This window comes from Balearica regulorum, chromosome 3, assembly GCF_011004875.1.
Source record: "Balearica regulorum gibbericeps isolate bBalReg1 chromosome 3, bBalReg1.pri, whole genome shotgun sequence".
NCBI lineage: Eukaryota > Metazoa > Chordata > Aves > Gruiformes > Gruidae > Balearica > Balearica regulorum.
Window position 1 is genome coordinate 29,893,001 of NC_046186.1, and position 20,713 is coordinate 29,913,713.

A 20,713-nucleotide genomic window follows, 5' to 3' on the forward strand; every position below is an offset into this window, starting at 1 on the left:
CCTCCTCAGGGGGAGGACTCCTCACACTCTTCCCCTGCTCTAGCGTGAGGTCCCTCTCATGGGAGACAGTCCTCCATGAACTCCTCCAACATGAGTCCTTCCCATGGGCTGCAGTTCTTCATGAACTGCTCCAGCATGGGTCCCTTCCATGGGGTGCAGTCCTTCAGGAACAGAACAGACTGCTCCAGCATGGGTCCCCCACGGGGTCACAAGTCCTGCCAGAAAACCTGCTCCAGCGTGGGCTTCCCACAGGGTCACAGCCTCCTTTGGGCACATCCACCTGCTCCAGTGTGGGGTCCTCCACAGGCTGCAGGTGGATATCTGCTCCACTGTTAACCTCCATGGACTGCAGGGGGACAGCCTGCCTCATCATGGTCTTCTTCACGGACAGCAGGGGAATCTTCTCCAGCACCTGGAGCACCTTTTTCCCCTCCTACTTCACTGACCTTGGTGTCTGCAGAGTTGTTCCTCTCATAGTCTCACTCCTCTCTCAGGCTACAATTTCTCTTGGTGGTTTTTTTACCCCCTTCTTAACTATGTTATCACAGAGATCCTACCATCATTGCTGATGGGCTTGGCCTTGGCCAGCAGCAGGTCCATCCTGGAGCCGGCTGGCATTGGCTCCATTGCACATGGAGAAAACTTCTAGCAGCTTCTCACAGAAATCACCCCTGTAGCCCCCTGCTACCAAAACCTTGCCACGCAAACCCAATACACTGGTCCCAGTACTGAGCCCTGGTGAACACCACTTCTAACCAGCTGCCAACTGGATTTAACTCCATTCACCACAACTCTTTGGGCCCAGCCATCCGGCCAGTTTTTTTTACCCAGCGAAGCGTATGCCCATCCAAGCCATGAGTAGCCAATTTCTCCAGGAGAATGCTGTGGGAAATGGTGTCAAAGGCTTTACTAAAGTCCAGGTAGACAACATCCACAGCCTTTCCCTCATACACTAAGCCGGTCACCTTGTCATAGATGGAGATCACGTTAGTCAAGCAGAATCTGTCTTTCATAAACCCATACTGACTGGGCATGATCATCTGGTTGTCCTGTGTGTGCTGCGTGATGGCACTCAAGATGATCTCCTCCATAAACTTCCCCGGAACTGAGGCCAGATTGTAGTTCCCTTGATCCTCCTTCCAGTGTTTCTTGTATATGGGTGTCAGATTTGCTAACCTCTAGTCAACTGGGACCTCCCTGGTTAGCCAGGACTGCTGATAAGTGATGGAAAGATGGTGAGTGCTTCCACCAGCTCCCTCAGTACCCTTGGGTAGATCCCATCTGGCCCCATAGACTATCTATGATACATCTTTTTAGAAAGATCATGGAAAACCTACTACCTACCTCATTTTCCTTTCATTTTATCCTCTTTCAGTTGAAAGTATTATTACTTTTATAGGAGTAATATATCCTATTATGAGTTGAAGGTCAGTGACAGCAACAAAGTCATAGTGCTACTTCTATTTTCCAAGATTTTTCTCTTAGTCACACTCTCATTGTTGGAAATTCAACTATTTTGTGGACTAAGTAGCTTGGACCTACTGCACAGCAGCTTCCCTGCCTGAACGTTTATGTTTGCTATGGTACGTTATTTCAATGAGAATAAATTTATTTTCATTAAGCACATCAGTGATGTAATGAGCACTGTCCAACTGTAATATAGTTTTAAACATTCTTTCCAAGAATGTATTGTAGTCCACACGGCCATAACATGATTTTACTGCACATGTTCAGGTATCACTCATAGCTAATGAGATATAATATCATTGGAATTTACTAACTAAGCAATCCAGATGATCTTCAAAGCAATTATAAATACAGACAACAGTAAAATATAAAACTTACCTAATTTGCACCTTATACCAGTGTCCATCATCCACTCTAGCAGCAGTAGTGATGTTTTGGAATTCTGCTGTTTCATCACATAAAAACTGGTACTACAGAGTGGGAAAAATGCTTATATTACATAATTTCTAATAATTAAACAGTTACAGGCTTAGAAACTTGAATTTAAAAATAACAAATGGTTTCCTAAAAACCTGAAGGATGTCATGTCTATCAAGGAAAACTGTTTCATTAAAGATCTGGATCAGGAAGTCTATTGCACCGGAAATATACGAGCACACATATATGCTTCCTAGCCTGCATGAATATGCTTCAATCTTTGTGTATTGTACAATCAGATATTATGGGCCTGATTTGCAAAGAAGTTGACCATCTGCAACCCAGCTGAAATTAACATTGGCCACGGGTGAATTTTACTTACCATTTTATGGCCCCCTTACACTTCCAAACACGTAATGTAGCATGCAGACTGGAGCATTTTGGAACACCATTTAATTTCCTATACTAATGTGAACAAGCACTTGATTTCATGGTTTGTCTACTTGTAATTGTAGCTTGATTGTGAGCTTAGAACCATTTGTTCATTGGGCTTTAAATCTACATTTAATTGACCAACTTTATGAATGATTAAGTGAATTCAATTAGTTTTAACATGGCATGTTGGGATCTCTGCATACATTTTTGTCAATTAAAGTACTTTCATATTTTATGGTGCTTATGATATGTTAGAAAAATATTTTTCTGCATCATTACCATGAATACAAGTAAGATGGACTTAAAGCCGTCAACATTTTCTAAGCCTTGGATAACTTCCTGCCCTGACTAATCTCATTTGTTCTAGATAAAGATAGTTACAATAATAAATAAAACAAAGTAAATCACAATATAACAAAGTAAAAGGTTATTTTCCTCTTTTTCTGTTTATCTGCAATTTGTATATCTATTTAGTATGATCATGCTCTTTAAACATGAAGGTAAATATAACTCAAATAATACACTGTTCCTAACAGTCATTTCACAATCATTACGGAAGAATATAGGTACAGACAAACTTTTGGAAATTTTTAACAGGAAAATGGAAGATCCATTATGAGAAAAGTAAATTATCTTTTAATATCTTTTCTTAGCCTCTTTAGTATCTGCTCATCTCTTCATAAAGCTCAAGCTTTATTTCTTCCTCAAAAAAGAAGGAGTAATTTGGCAAAGGTAAAGATATACTCGGATACATGCTTTACTCCTTAAAGTTTATAAAGAAATGTATTCTTACTTAGTTTGTCCACGAAAGCGAAGCAAATGTTTTTTGTGATCCAGTGGAACTGTGAATTAATATAATACATCAAATAAAAGGTTTCTACTCAGAGCCATATGGTAAAATACACTTCATTCCCTTACACAGTAAATTTTCCTATGACGATTCACTCAGTTCCGCAGACTCCCTTATAACAACTTAAATGAACTTGCACATGAGGAAGTTCAGTTAGTTTAGGCTTCGTATATAAAATAGAATACCTTAATTCGTACCAGTTGAAAAGAGAAAATCTACATTCTTTATTTTTGTCTTTTAGTGTGTACTTTTTATATGAGACATTCCAATCACTATTCAGTTTTCCTCAAGCACCACCTCTTGTGAGACATATTAATCATATTAGTCATGAATTTGCCATAACAGATAGCAAGTCTGACAACTATTTTCCTTAAAATACTAAAGAATCTCAAGACTCTAGCTCTATCTACTATTGTCTACAGAGGGAAACAGAAAAAAAAATATTAAAATTTTTACAGATTCAAACTTTTATTTACTTGTCCTTCAGTGGGAGATTTTGATGCCTTACCTGTAAGGTGCCATGTTTGATGAACAGCTGAATTAAAAAATTTCCTATTGTTTTTGGGTTCTGTTCAATATACAGGAGGAGTCCATATGGATTATAGGTCTTAAATTCCAAGTGGATGAAGTTTTGCATGTTCAAATGCAAGCCTTGAAATTCCAGGTAAGAATCACCATAATAGAGAGCATAACTAAAATCTGTAAATAGAATTTTGAGACATATAAGGATACAAAGACATTTTTCTTCTTCATGAATTGTTTTCTTATTCTGCTAATGGTAGCAAAGATATAGGATACTCTTTTACACCTGTCAAGGAGACAGACACAAATCTGAAAATTGATGCTAGTTTTTTTCTGTCAAAGACTAACACTGAGAGTTCACAAAAGTAGACATAAAGGTTTAGGTAAAATTATATTAAGCAGGCAACTATGATCAATGCCTGAAAGAAAAGGCTGTGAAGATCATAGCACTTGGTACATACATATCTAGCAGCTTTGGATTCCCATAAGTCAAGAACAGTTTTTTCAAAGTTAGGCATTTGCATAGATTTTGATGCAAGAATGAATGAGTCTGAAGTCTTTGCAGAAACCACACAGTATGGAGAACGAGGAAGACATTCCACAACCTAATTATGAAATTGGTATCTTAATCAAATATGTCAACTGTTTCTGTCTTAAACAAACAATGGAATGTGGCTAGGATGAAAGCTGAAAATTTCCCTTCTGACTACATCTGGCTTGTCTAGAGCATTTATCTAGATCTCTCTCAAACTCTTGCACCCTGTGCCATACCTGGCAAGGGCAGATGCAGCTCTTATTTAAATGGAAAAGGTATAAGAATACATGGCTGAAAACCCATCAGATGACAGAGGAGTACACTGAAAAGGGGCTGCTTTTTTTTTTTTTCCCTCTGTCTCCCTGCCTTTCATCTTCTCTCTCATTTACTTTTCCCTCTTTTCTCCTGACACCGACTCCAATAGCAAATACATTACTACATATGCTTAAATTGTGACCATTGATGATACTGGGATAAATTACAAACTATTAATGTTGCATTCCTGTATATCACTGTAAGACTGTGCTGAATTTTATCCTTTTATGACTTTTCAGAAACCTATTTACAAAGTCAAAGTCACTGTGGTCAAATCCCAAACAAAGCTCTTCTTAACAAATTCTCAGGAAGAGGTGAAAAGAGAAACAGCAACAAATAAGCAACATATGCACACATACAACACGCAGTAAAACAAACCAAAAATTTCAAGCAATACCAATCAATTACCAGTGATGCAAAAAAAGATGACCTTTTAATTCTAAATTTATTTAATCTTTAAAAATTCTGTTTTGAAATATAAGCCTGTATGTGTAAATTTCAGAAAACTCAATTAAAAAAACCAACATACAAAATTGCACAGAAAACGTCTTCCATTTTATAGACAGGATAATTTCTCTAAGAAAGGGCAGACACAGCTTTAGAGGATTAGCTCCAATCTCTAACCCTTGTTTGTTTTCCTTCCTGTTCTTGCTACTGAGCACTAAATCTTTCCCTTATTCCACTTGTCCTGAACTGCCCCTGCACATGGTTTTGCTTCTCCCATGGAGAAGCTCAGTTATCCCTACACTCCTGAGATACTGATATCTAACCATCTCTTTTTCTTGACTCCACTTAGGAGATCAGTTTGGCTGAAAGACAGTAAAGTTGCATGGAACATCTCTTTCCTGCAGTCCTAATTCCTTATATACCTTTTCAGTTTTCTGGAGGTGTTTTTTCCTTGGTGTTTTGGGTTTTTTTTTCCTTCATTGTTCAGCATATAATTAAGTAGACGTGAGAACAGGTCAAAATTATGTCAGTTCTTTGGTGGTTTGCAAACACAAGGCATCTGACCCCCTAGATCTCACTACAAGAGAGTAAAATCTGTAACCGTGAGGAGAAAAGAAAGGTGGGTGGGGGAACAAAGCAGTTTGTTCATGATTCCTGAAACTATAATCTAACTCTGGTAACTGAGGCCAGACTGGATTATTTACTAAATTTCAAGAAAGACCAAACAAGCAAAAGCTAGCAGCATCTACCTTTATCTTTCTATGTATAATTGTAGTAAGTACACAGAGCACTGCAGACAAAACATTGTACTTTATTCTTACTGACCTCTGTGTCTTTTTATCTTCCTATGGCCACAAATGATGTTGCCTTGCAAGTCAGTAGACTCCATTTTTCCACGGATTTTAGGCCGGTTTGGCTTCTTAGGGGAAATATATTCATGCTGCTAACCAGCAGCTTTTTAAAGGAATCAGCTGCAGTAAAATTGCTGCAATCGCTCTATTTCCATAAATATGGAAAGAGTTAATGAGAGAAAACACTGAAGAATATTTAGTAAGCTCCAGGTTTTTGTGTAACCCATAAAAATGTGCTACGTGAATCACAAATGGCTACCTGCCTTCCCACAACAGCTATCAACAAAACCCACTGCTGTGGTTTTACCTATAAAGATTCTCACATTGTTCGTAACAGTACACAATCTCTTTTTATAGAACATAAGCTTTGCTTATAATCCTTCTACTACACTTTCATGCAGCTTTTTCATTTGACCTCTAGAGCTGGCTTCCTAGATTGCTATTTGTCCTAAAGCAGAGTGCTCATCACCCAAGCCTTCAGGAAAAAAAAAAAAAAAAAAAAAAAGAAAAATTGAAGCTGTATTTTATCTTTTACTCGGAATGTCTAACACTGGCTTTCCTAAGAAACAGGAAAGCCCTTTGGCCTATGAAATCTTTTCAATTGTAGCTCGTTCCCCTGTGTACGTAGAGCTCTCCGCGTTTTTCTGTTTACAAGAATTCACATTAATGTCAGAATGTTAAAAGGTTTGAGACCTAGCTGTAGCGGTAAGCACGCATGCAGGCAGGCCTGCAACCCAGCCGACTGGCAAGCTTAACTCTTGCCATACCTACTGGGTTTCCTCCATTCCAATCAGCTTCAGCTGCATCAGCTTCAGAGCGGGGGAAATTTAAATGTTCAAATTTAAAACTTCTCGAGCACTAGACAATTGTTAAGTCTTAGTTTTTAAAGGCAGGTAGAGATAATAAAAGCTTTTAATATGCTCATGAGCCTATGCTCCTGTGGATGATGGAGCTTCTGTCTCTCAATATGTCTATGTCTAATGCATACCCTGCAGTTCGCATGGATTTAGGCACAGAGAGAGGATTATAATAGCACTTTTCTTCTTTCCACTGCTATTCTTTTTTGTTATGTTACACCTTGGAATAAAACACTCCTGTTCAAGCTATCATTTTTCCGTCTTTCATGGACACATCTTTTACATAATTTACTATTCTTTTAATTAGAAATAACTTGCGGCATTCAAAGAGAAGGCATCGTTCCCTGTGGGAAGGACTCTCTCATGAAAAATATGAACAATTAATTTGCTATTTAGAAATTTTATTTATATTTTTAAACTGGAAAATGCCCAGTGGAAAAAAAAAAGTTTTAGAAAAGCAAAATGAAAAGGTCAGAGCGAGGACTGTTTCACTGGGCTCACTACAGACCCCTCCAGCCTAACAGCTGACTTACAATGGCCACTCATGGCCCAGCCTTATGCAAACTGCATGCAAGAAGCAATGCTTCTCCTGGGACAGCCTGCTAGCTTCCACCATGAACCATGCTGTGGCTCCTCAGCCAGGGCATGCTCGTGTCCCGCCACACTGGGTATCTGCCCCTGCTTGCCACCTTCCATGAGTCTGGCTGGCAGGCAGGCCAAAAGTACAAGCAGTGGCCCAGCGCCCTGCCCCTCCAATGGTGGCACCACTGGGCACACACACCATGTCCCTCCCGGCCTCCCGCTGCTGCTTGCGGCCGCATCTCCCAGCGTGCTCTGGCAGCAGCGCTGTGTTGTCAGGTGAGGGACCTGTGGGGAGAGATGAGGCAGGTGCCCACCATCAGGGAAAACAAGGTTTTTTGCAGAAATGTGTGGGGGAAAGAAGCTGACCCACACAAAGAAAGGCAGCAGGCACAGCTGGAGGCCATGGCCCTACAGGGAGGGGTAGGTGGGCGGGCGGGCAGACAGGCTGTTGAGATGGGAGAGGTTGGAAGCTTGTGACCTCTGGCAGCAGGAGAAGAGTTTCTGATCGACCAGCAGACCTGCGGGTACCAACGGCACCACTGATGCCTCAGGACACCTCTCAGAACCAGCTAGGCCCATATATTATTCTGTAATATAGAAGGGGGCAAAGGCGAGTGAGACCATGACTGACGACTCCCTTCTGCAGGGTATCCAATCTGCCAGTCCAGCCTGATGTCTCTGGATGCTTGCTCCCTGGCAGGGCTGGGATCTGGGATTTTGCACAGGGACCAGCAGGGCTTGCACAGCCCACACACAGTTAACCCTTGCCACTCTTCCACGTGGGCACCAGTAATGCTGCCAGGGTAACCCGATGCATCAAGAGTGACTACAGAGCTCTGGGCATGAGGGAGGATGGCATGGGGGTCCTCAGTCTCACCAGTAAGGGGGAAAGTCCTGACCAGCTGCTGACACCTTCAGCAAAACACCTAACAGTTTTGCTAACATATCTATCAAGGTGAGCATTTTTGCTTGTTAACCTAATGAAGAGGACTTTAGACTAGGTGTACTGTTGGGGACTGTTACCATAACCTGCAGAGAAGGCGGGGAGGAGAAAGTGTGTCTGGGGAACAGCACGACAGGAAGCTCTTGCAAGTAAGGTTAATTTAACTCAATATGTGCTGGTATAGGATGGACAAGCTCCTCAACAACTGACACTTGAAGAAAAGAACAGTACAAGCACTGCAAAGAAGTACAGATGATAAGTCAGGTAAAACATCATTACATTTAGTTAGCACTCCCCATAATTTCATTCCTCTATAAGTATTCACACACAACATCCTTTTAAATTACATGAACACATACAGAAATTTGAAGTTTAACAAATATTTTTATGAATATATTCTGGGGGAGATTAGTGCTGGCAACAATTCTTCAAGAACCTTGAAACAAATAATTTCATTCTTAATTCATAAATATGTCTTCAGTCCTCTAATTAGGATGGCACAAAGCAAATTCAGCCAGATACTTTGTTGTGAAACTCTATCTCCTAGCTTATTTCTTCACTTTCTGAGGAACGTAGGAAATCCTGGGCCAAAAGTAAATTTTATAGTATTACTTTTATCTTGAAGTTGACTACTGAAAAAAAGGAAGGGAGATTTTTGTAACCAGTCTTTCTTAGTGGTAAAGCTGCTTAGTGGGAGTTCCATTCAATTACTGATATGCAGCCTGGAGAAGATTTTAAAAAAATCACTCTACTATCAATTATAGTTAAGTATTTTGTAAAAACTATAGTTTACCCAACCTTTGCACTTAACACCAATAAATGATTTGAAACACTAAACTGCTGTTTGCACTTTTTCCAGGTACACACCACCTTCTCCATACTACCAACACGTACGTGCAGTGTTAATGATGTGATTTGATTGCATTTCAACCACTGCTGAAGGTTCCCACATGCAAAAAAAAAAAAGCTTCACATGAGGAAAAACAATTGCCATGACAGAGCAAGGGTCCAGCACGATGCTCATGCTGGAGATGAGAAGCCTTCAGGAAGGTTTGAGGGGGACCTAACAGCAGCCTTTCAGTACTTACAAGGAGGTTATTGAGGACACAGTCAGGCTGAATGACAGAAGGATAAGATAAAATGGTCTTAAATTGAAACAGGTAACTTACCACATTAGAAACATGCTTGCTGCCCTAAATACAAAGAATTCATACCTCCCCAGTTTTGTGAACTCTGATAGAATATAAAAGCAGGGTTAATGGATAATATTAGCCATATGATTTTTTTTTTTTTTTTAAAAAGCTCTTTTAGATCCTCCTGTCTCAGGTGGTCTATGCATGTAGCAGTACTTTTTCTTTACTCTTTACTCTCAATGTGCTGAAAGTACCTCAGCTTTCATTTTCTTTATATTTCTGTGTTTTATCTCAAAAACTGCATTTCTTTGAGGTTTCACATTTAATGAGTCATGTCAATCACTCTCTTCTGCATTCTAAAATAGGGTCAATCATTCCAGTGAGTCCTGGAGGACAGCCACAGCAAAATAATCCGTAAGTTTTATTCTTTATTCCCTTGCATACAATTACCTACTCCATATTTGTAATCAGCATTTAAATTTTTTAGTTTATTTTCAAATGAGTCTCATGTTTTTCTGTATGTTTAATTTAGTCTTTTCAGCGGAAACACCTTAAAGACAGAGCAGAACAATGATCTTCAACCATTATTTCCATTTCCAGATGCAATGCTATTTCACTGTGATATGCCTCACCTTTGGTTCCACATAATGTACCCACAGTTACAGTGAACCTATGTTTATGCTCTCAAAGAAGTCTGTGCTGCATGACTAGCAGAGAATTATAGTTATGTTTTTCTCTCAAAGTTGAAATGTTCTCTAATGTGGCGTGCTAGACAACAATAAAACGTGGTTAACATCCAGAACCGTTGCCGGTGCAGCCCACAAGCAGCTTTCAAGAAAAACGACAGTTATGAATAAACCCTCTTTACTGTTCCTTTGTCATGCTTACACAGAGCTACAGATTTGAGTAGACTGCAAAATTCTTCTGAAATAAAAACACAGCTGTTTTAGAGCTCTTATAATTCACGATGTCTACACTTCTAGCCTAAACATATACATACACACATGCACAAACACATACATAGAATTCAGCTGCCTTAAAGGGATGGAAAATCAGATCATAAACCCCCAGGAAGCTCCTTCCCTTTTCCTGCAATTATTGTATATCTTTCCTTTCCTCACACATGCATCAGTCATGCCAGTTGATCCATGTTTTGATTCTTAACTCCTTCGTGTTCAAAAGTCAGTCTGCAATGCTGTTGGTAGTGAGATCTGCATTCACCCTCCCTGCTCACTCCCTAAAGGGGACAATTGGCTGCATTTTCTGTTAATTTTCAGTTCTCCCCTCCATTCTGTTCAAGAGTTATAAAGTACAGTTGGAAACAACGACAACAAAAAATCTATACATACAAGGTTTTCTTACACAATACATTCTTGAAATCATTTTTCAAAAAAAGATACAAATCACAAACAGCACAGATCTTTAGAAAGCAGATAGGTATAATGAAGCAAAGACTACAATAGACATTAAAATTCAGAGATTTCTAATCAGGCAAGTAGCAAAATTCTGTAATATAGATTTATTTTATGGGAAGTAGAATCAAAATCCCTTTAAAAAAATCTAAATAATTTTTTTGTTTATTATTTACAATATTTGGATATTGTGGGGAAAATGGGCATGAAACTTGTTTATATCTAATTATAATAGTAGATTATATTCACAGTAATAATTTCCATTTTCAATATGTTGAGATATGTAGATAAATAGAGCCAGTACCTTTCAAATCTCTATATGTGTAAAATACATAAACCACACACTCTTGGGAAGGAGGAAAAGAGTCTTTTAAACTATTCTAAATTTTTTACGTAAAAGAAAACTCTCTCAAAGACTTTTCAAGCAAATAGCTCTATTTTTGTTCATTTTCTATGACTCACATGGGCCATAAAAAGAGGTTCCAGAGAGCTCCCCATGGAAAGGATGGATTGGAATGCTGGACTGTGCACTATGTCTCATGCTGGCATAGGGTATGTGCCAGTAAAACATTTGTGCTCCAACAGTCTTTTAAAAATATAACTTAAATGAGTCCATTTCAAACTAAATGGAAATCAGATGTACCTTTTTTTTCCCAGGTATAACAGTTTGGAGAGCTCTAACACCTGCACCTTTATTCATGAATGCAGAGAATTCCTGAATTGCTTTGAAATTATTTTAGGATGACAGATACTCAACTGTAATGCCTAAAATGAAGCTCAAAATTTCTGTTTATTTCCATTTGCATTTTCATTGATGTTTGCATTCTGACAGCCAAATTGACAGCCATTTACAGATGGTCAGGTAAGCTCTTCTGATTCAACGTCTGCCCAGAATCACCAGTGCAGGTAAACTGTGGCTATGATCTACCTTGCCAGAACAATTATAACTACATTGTTTTTCTGGAAATACTTATTTGCTATTTACGTAGGTAATATATATGTGTATTTCAACACCTTAAAGCTCCATATTTATTAGAAGTTAATCTAAAATTTCTGGTTTACCCTCTCCTCTTCCTTATACTTACTGAATTTGAAGAATACCATGCTCATGCTATGTGACCTTTTCCTACCGCTGTTACTTGCCTGTGAGCAACACTTTAATTGCCAGTTTTATCTACTTACTTTCAGATGTCAAATTCCCTCTGCCTCTTTTGCACTCAGACATCTATCAGGGCCCACTGTAATATCTTTTCCTGGGGTTAGCAAATCCTTGCTGGGGCCCTGTGCCAAAGGACCTTTTGGTATATTTCACTGATGTTTAAATTAGACTGACAGAAATGTCTTCTCTAAAAGCAAGACTACAGAAGATTGCTGTACAAGACATGTCAACTGGCCCAATGGACTTGAAAATTTTTATGGTTTTCTTGTCTTTGCATTTACCACAAAGAGGGTCATATTAAATGCTTCTTCTGTTACCATCACTGTTAAATGAATTCTACCAACAATTCAACCAGAAAATACAAGTGCACTACATCATAATGGAAAAATTGCTGATATTGAGAAAAATTCAGGATAAGATATATATATTACAGCTTAACCAAGTTCAAAGTTTCTAAGAATGGGAGTATAATAAAAACTCTGAGGCATTTATTCTGTTGGGTTCCACTACTAAAACTACGTAAAATGTCTACAGATGAAGAGGAGCATGACAGTCCTGGAAGTTTCAAGCATTTCTGTTTTAATTTAGTATTCTGCTCACTCATTCTTTGAAAAAGTATTTTTCTGTCTACAAATAAACACTCACAATTCATTTTCTAGAAAAGTTCACATGTGCAGCAAGAGCAGCGAATGCTATATGCTTATGTATATATTGGAGCAGAATAGAAGATATCGTCTGATTTTTTCTTAAAAGTACACATGAAATAGGAAATAGTGGATTACTGTACATTTAAAAATAATGATGTCCCTACATCTTTGCATACATATATATATATATATATATATACTGCAAAGAACTGAGAAGATGGTAAGTCTTGACGCCTCCTTGAACACCGGGAAAAGGGACGGTGTTCTAGCAGTAACCCATTTAAATTATAGGAGGCATCTGGAATGTAATTAGTGCAGGAAATTGTTTTATTATTATCATTAAAGTATAAATAGTTCCTAAAACAGGATTCCGTTTCACGCTCAAGTGTGGATTTTAACATCAAATACACTGCATGACTAGATCTATTAATTATAGCATTAGCTTAGTGAGATGAACTGAGACTTGTGTGACTGCTGTCTGCCAGTCACACAAGAGATTTTTTCAACATGTGGGCTAGCTCAACAACATACAGACAATGGAGAGAGGTGTTAAGTTTTACTGCAATCACCAGGTGAGTAGAAGAGATTGTCTCACTGAGGTATAAAAACATACATACATAAAAAATCAGGAAAAACCTCAGCTGTGTGTGGTTCTGTTTCAGCTAAAGCCTGTGTTGTTTCTTTCCTTTTCAAATGTACCATAGAGAGGACAGAGAGAGAATCAACTATTATTACAGCAGAAATCAGGAGCAGCTTTCACCTTGGGGATAATTTGGCCTGCTCTCAGCAGAACTTCACAAGCCTCGCTAAAATCTTTCCCTTCTGCTGCCCTTTCTACAAAGTGCTGGCAGCTGGCACACATCCAGCACCAAGCCCCGTGCCACTCCTTGCATGTTGATAACCCCATGGCTAGAAAGCATTAGAGCCACTATTGGGAGAGAAGCAGATGCATCCATAAGAAACCGAGTTTTTTCACTCCTACTCATAAACCACCTTGCTGGTTTCAGTCTCTTACAACTAGACTTTGAACAAACAGAAGTGAACTAATTTTAATATCTTATCAACTGTTTTAAAGATTACAACCAATATCAATGGTCACAGCATGAAGTGTACACAATATGGCTTTAAAATGCCCTTTATAGTATTGTAGATAACTCCAGAAGGCAGTTATCCCCCCATTATTCAGAATAAATAATACAGATGGGAATAGCACTATAATCAAAATCTTGCAATGCACTGCAAGAACTGCAGACTGAAAGGGCAAGGTTTTAAGTCTGTAATACAATAAAAAATATGTCAGTAAGCATCCTTTCCCCTCTACTTTCCAATACCAAATCAATCACTTCAGCAAGATTATTTTCTGCCTAGAAAACAAACAAAAAACCAATCATTGTGAAATCCAGAACAAAACAATATTTCAATCTGGCCAAATTGTACTGGTAGAAGGGATGGAATTTTTAAATTTATTTCACGGTGTTTTGTTTTTTCTAATGCAGTCAGAAAATCACCATGAAGAAGGTGCATGGACTGTCCAATTATGGGCATTGCTTGAAAGTGGTACTTACAATTATACTGTGTATTCTATGCACTTAGTTGAGGATGCATGTGTGGTATCTAGTGTAGCAGAAGGATAAATGGAACTCTCTGTGAATAATTTGTTCTTGTTCCAGCTCCAAATCTTCACTGATCCAGCATTTTGATTTAGCAATTCAGCCTGAATTTGCTTAGCACTACGCTGCTATGGGAGAAGTGATATTCAGGCAATTTGCTGACAAGTATTCTCAGGAGTGTGCTTCTTCCTGTTGAAGGTTATTGGAGAAATTCTCATGGAGTCCTAAGATTAAAACTATGCTCATCCTAAAAACCATCTCTCCCCAGTCACTGATGAAATACTGCAGCAAGATGGCATTGTAAGGCTTGCACAGTAGCTATGTTTGTTCCTCATAATTTATAGTAATTACCTTTACCTATTAACGGCACACACCTCACTAAATTGGCAGCTAAGTTTTATCTGTTCTGTATTTATAAGTAAATATGTTGTATTTACTGCATTTGTGACTTTGCATAAGCCCAAATTTGCCCAATGAGTTGCAGTTAAATTTGCCAAACGCATGTCTCTACCTTCAGTATGCTTTGCTTCGGTCACGGCTACGTATGTCAGCTCTCAGCGGTGCCAAAACTCTTACTGGGTAGGTATGTCAGCTGCAGAACCTGTCTTTATCTTGAACATGTGGAACCTGAAAACAGCCCCAAATGAAGCTGCACCTTCAGACATGGATCGTGTTCACAGTAGTGCCCTATCAAGCTGTCTGTTACAAATAGGGCTAATGCTATTGATCCTAACAGGGAAGCCATGGCGCTCTGAAATAATACTTCATTCACCTCTTCAGGTGAAGTTGTGACTCCCAACTAATATCTTACATCTAGTAGTGTGTTCAGTCTGTCTGTACCTCTCTGCTTTCCTTTCCCTCAACGTTCTTTGCAGTGCAAATACGTGGCTGTCTTATGAAAGAAATACTAAAGCACTCAGTTAAGAGCGTGGTGAGCCTTATTTCTACTTCCTTCATCTTATGTCAAGTATTAGAAGCCTGCAGGCTGTCCTGTGTGCTGGTATGCATTTTATTCCCACTTAACTTGTGAGTTCTAATGAAGACCTACATGCATGCAAAGCATCAACAAAAACCCACTCAGTGAATGTTAAAAACACTCATCACTCACAGCATTAACTGCCTCAATGATGTCCAATAAAGGAGGCATAAGATAAACGCATAGGACACACAATTTTCTGTTTCACTTTGTGAGTCACAGTGGTCTAGGGTCTGCTAATGTGAGCAAGTACTATGGAAACAAATGTTGCCATGAATATTTAAGAATATAAACAAGGAACGGATCATTAATAAGGCAGCAGACCAATGTTACACCACATGAATCTCAGTGAATGTTTTGAAGGTCACAGAAATGAAATGTTTGAAAAGAGGATCAGGAAATTTAGTAGATATCATGTGTGACACATAACCTATTAGAGAAAACCAAAAGTTAAAACCTAAAATAGATGGTTCATACATTTTTTTTATATATATATATAAGAATAATACGTAGTCCCAGCTGCTTCTTCCTCTCCTGTTCTGTATATGATCTAGTCACTTGCAACATATAAATGCAAAATTCTTTTTCTTATTTGGTAGCCTTTTAATATGGGAACTGGTAGCTCAAAAGATGGGGAAAATTCAGAATGATAGTGCTGCTCAGGTAATTTATTTCAAAATATACATTTGAAGTAATTTCTATGCTGAAAAATTTAAGTTTACATTTGGAGTTCTAGTATAAGCACTGTAGAATAATTTCCCCTGTGTAAAAGAACTTACAGTGCGAAAGGAAGCCTTCACACAAATTTTCTGTAGCAAAGATTTTGCATGAATCATGCAGATAAGATTGAAGTGTGCAGACACATGACATCTTCCAAAATAACTAAGTATATGGACTTTGTCTGTGGTAGTGAAAAATGAGAAACTTCTTGTTGCTTCAGAGTAAATACATGTGTTTGTAGAGTGCTTGACTGTAGTGTCTTTGGTTTAAATACAGATTGAACTCTGAAGAAACTACACTGTGGTTGGGATAGAGGTTTTCTAAACATGAATTTGTGGAAAGTTTCCCAAAAGCTGACTGCAAACCTAACTGAGGGGACATGGCTGAAAGACAAATGGCTTAAAATGCTAGCTAGCTAGCAATCAGGGCTGTAAAACAAGTAACAGTTACCTATAGACCTTTATTTGTGAAGGAAAAAAATAAAAGCAAGTAAGTAAAGATGTCTACTATCAAGATGACACAGACAATTAAGGTGGCAAGAACAAGAATTTTTGCTTCTGAAGAAACGCAAAATAGACAATATTTGTTTATGTTACAAAGGCATGTATTTATATATGAAGTTTTATCAATAGATCTCAAAAATTAAAATGACAACAACAAAAGCTGGAAACATTGATCAGATTTAGAATAGAGATGTATGGAGCAAAGAAGATGGTGGTAGAAGTTAACGCTCCCCCCCTGCCCCCCTCCCAGATATATGCCAGTTGAAAAACTAGGAGTATATTGTGATTCGGATAAGCAAGTAACAGTGAGGAAAAGACAGGAAAGGATCCTAGCTAGTAAAAGAGAGAAGATACTAGGAATGAGAAATAATGTGAACAAAGTCACTAATGCAGCGGAGAGGAAGGTAAGTGTTAAGAGCATCAGTCTAAAGAGGAATATGGATGGCATTTCTGAAATGAAAAGGCAGGATTATCTGTGATCAGAGCTCAGGTGTAAGCTTATGCAAAGTGGTTGTACTGTCTGACAATCTGCAACAACAGGAGAATTAGCTTAGTACATAGAGGTCCTTGCCATCTTTATGCTTATGTTTGCACTGAAGTAAGATGAGGCAGCTAGGGGCGAATTTGGATTTCATGTCACAACCACAAAACAGCAATAGCTCTTCTCTCACTGACGGCAATGAGAAGCTCTAGAAATTCTAGGAGATAAATGAGAGGTCTAGTATTTAAAAGGATCTTTCTCTGCAAAGGGACCTGAAGTTATCCAAACAATCTGTCCAGTACTACTGTTCAGATGGATGCCTTCAGATATCTTATTCAGATTTAATTCAGAATGGTCATAAAGCCAGAATAGAAAATGCATTACTAAATTTTATAATTAATTCCACTTGGTCTGGAATTACTTATTACCTCCTTAATCCTTTAAGTGCAACACTTACATCTTAGAATCAAGAGAGAATTAGAAAGTAGATGAGTAAAAACAGTGTCTACATTTACTGTTTAAGGTAAAAATGAAAAGAAACTTCAATTCCTATTTTGCAGCAAATAAGGTTACTTTTAGGTCAGTATAAGAAAAAAAAAAAAGTCTTTGTTACATGTCACGGATCTTACCATAAGCAAAATGTCTCCTTTCTATCAAGTGAACCACCTATGTTCACACATTAGATGTCTACAGTCATACTTACTTTTGTGATGTACACCATTCATTTCTGCTGAATATTCTAGCAAGAAGATGCCATTTCAAGTTCTCCACTATTTTTTCCCATACATATTTCATTATAAAACAAAAATTAACTTATGAAAAGCACCTTATGAAAAATTAACTTATATGAAAAAGCACCTGTTTCTTTGTTTAGATTTTGCACCCACTTTTGCCAGAGGTACAGCAATACTCTGCTGATGTCCATATTAAACAGAGTCATTCTCTTGCTCTCTTCTAGTATATAAGTCTAGACCACCAAAATTGCTGCACAACTTCATGAGCTGATACAGAAATCACGCCAGTTTTATACAGTTTTTAGCTATACAAATGACTGCACTTCCTGTGTCACAGTAACCCCAAGTTTTCCTCTGCTGAGGAGTTCCTGTAGGAGAGACAATGCTCTGGCAATTGCTATTTCGCAAATCACTTACAAGGCAAATCTACTGAGCTTCTCCATATCTTTAACAAAATAATATATTTCTCTTACTAGTTTATCAACGAATTCCCTATGCGTATGAAAGTTAATTCCATTCAAAAATGTTGCTAGATCGCCAAATGCCAAAGAGAAAAACAAACAAACAAAAAAGAAATGTACCGTTATTTATGTTTAAGGCACATTCTGATGGATGGCATGGGTTCAGAATTAGTGTCAATTAAAAGGATCACTTGGTCAATGGCTGGGTTATCTAATGCATCCATTCAAAAGCTGGAAAGCAGCTCTATATCACATTGTCTTCCTGTTCAGTCAAGAGAGAGCTATGCCCAGTGGGAAGTTAACCCCATCCCAAGACAACTTTCTAAAAGCATGGAAAGAAAACTCTGCAAAGGCTTCTTTTTCCACTACTGAAAGATCCTAGATCACCATCTTGTATTAGTCACTTGGAGAATTATTAATATCTACATGGAAAGTGTCTTGCCCAAGAAGACAGTAGGAATTTTATTTTGTTTTATAAATCTCTGTGCATCCAAGTAGCAGGACCACTACAACTGTAGTCTGCTTTAGGAAGGGTCCCTTGCCGTTGTAAGTTTGAATGGCCCAGATATCCATAACTTCAGGTTGTGTACTTCCTAACATGCCTACCCACTTTTAAGATAAAAATTAGATATCAATAAACTGGTTGCAGAAGAATCACTGCTTCAACCTTGCAGAAGAATCACTGCTTCAACCTTATACTTATTCCTTACATAATTTGTTGACTATGATTTATTACATTGCTGAAATCATATGCAGTAGGAGTAAACCCAGTGTATTTTCTACATCTTATGCATACCACTGATATTTAAAAACAGTCTATATATTTATCTTCTAATAAAAAAGCATCTTTGTAAACAGGGTGAATGTAAACCACCACAAAATCTCCACAAAATGTAAACAATCAAGACAGAAATATTTGAGAAATTCAAGGAAGGACTGAGGTACAAAATTACAATTTGTATAGGAGCTGAAAATAGACTAATTTCACAGCCAAGCCCATGCAGAATTCTTTGTTGTTGTTGTTGTGTTTTTCAATTTTCTGCCCAATCTGGCAATATGCCAAGCACTTCCATCTAAATGTACTTGTTAACTCTCAGAGATATCTAAAATTCACCTCTGGTAAGCCCAGTGTTTACCTGTCCTATATAAAATACCATTTAAGAACAACAATGTTGTCCCCAATGCCTCCAAGTAAAGATTACTCAGGAAAATCAAACTGCAAATAGTGACTTATGCTTAAATACCACACAGCAGCAGTCACTGAGGAATTCTTGACAAACACTGGATTCTGTTTTGACCAAAACAAAGAGAAAAAATTCTGCAAATATAGATTACTATTTGGGAGCTAGAGGACATTGTATTTTATTTCTTTGGAAAGTCAGACAGGATTTGTCAACAGATATAGATAAGGATGTAAAAACCACCTTATTTACACCAAATAAAATAAAAAAAAAGTATTCCTTATAATCTTGGGTATGATGATGTTTCATTTATCCAATTCTGTTTGAAAATCTCTCCAAAATCCTCATTTGATTTATTAGAAATGTTAGGCGTGAAATGCAAGCAATTTGAAACAAGCATTTTCAGCTATAAAGAACATAAAAATAAAGAATAGCTGCATGCTATAGATATTTGTATGATAGTTATGATTTTCACCAAAACATTCATACCAAAATCACTTGATTAAAAAGAAACACTAATATGTCAAAAGTAACTAAATAGCTGCAGTGCATTTCATAACAACAGGAGCACGTGCTGTGCACACTTTTGGGGGAACAGTCATTAACGAAAACTAGAAAGAGCCTGGGATACAAAGGGTTTGTCCTGAAAGCTGATGTTAGCTCAGCACATAGAGGTTTAGAGTGTAACCTATAGTACAGCAGTGTACAATACTTGTATTACTTAGCATGGTCTTTCCAGTGTTAGAGAAAAATTGAAAGCAGTGATTATAACTGTTGTTGATGCCATTCACTGTGTCTTCTTTAATTGGTTTTTAAAGGTCCTACACTTCTTTCTCTGCACGGAGTGGGAAATTTATAGTCAATTTGGTTAAATAAAATTTCAGACTAGCAACTAATGGCTATGGTTAAGATCCCCAAGTGATTTTTTCCATCTAATATTATAAATAAATGTTGTGAAAATACTAAAAAAAAAAAAAAAAACCACAACAAAAAACAACCCAGAAGAGAGAAAGACCATCCCACAGCTAAGGACATGAAAAAGATCTAACCAGTCTCTTTTACAGCCCACCCTCAAATTATTATTTTTCAATTGAATACATTTTAATGATTTGATGCTAATTGATCAAAACCATCAGAAATTCATCTTATGTCTTTCAAATGTTCAAATTCAAGGTTTTACATGAAAGTAAAATCCCAACATTGCCAACTGTTAGCATTAAAAACTACATTCTCAAGAGTAAGAAAAATCTGTGGCTTATGTTTTCATCAGCTTCATTATGAAGCTTTTCCTTCTATATAGGTACAGGTTTTATCAACTTGCGAAGGACAGAACCAAAAATGGCCTGTTTTTTAAAACCTGGTTGTTGTAAAGGTCTAATGAGGATCAGCTTCTCACTGTACAGAAAATGAGTTAAAACAGCATTAAACTAAGTAGCATATTGAGCTTTGTGTTCTAAGACTTAAAACCAGGTCCC

At 37.8% G+C, this 20,713-nt stretch overlaps 1 protein-coding gene across 1 annotated transcript in view; it reads right to left on the reverse strand.

Annotated features, from left to right (window-relative positions):
- Window positions 1–20,713, reverse strand: part of EYS (eyes shut homolog) — a 906,089-nt gene that overhangs the window by 294,818 nt on the left and 590,558 nt on the right. Inside the window, 2 exon segments of the mRNA XM_075747398.1 lie at window positions 1,846–1,937; window positions 3,678–3,868. Coding sequence (XP_075603513.1) covers window positions 1,846–1,937; window positions 3,678–3,868 — 283 coding nt within the window.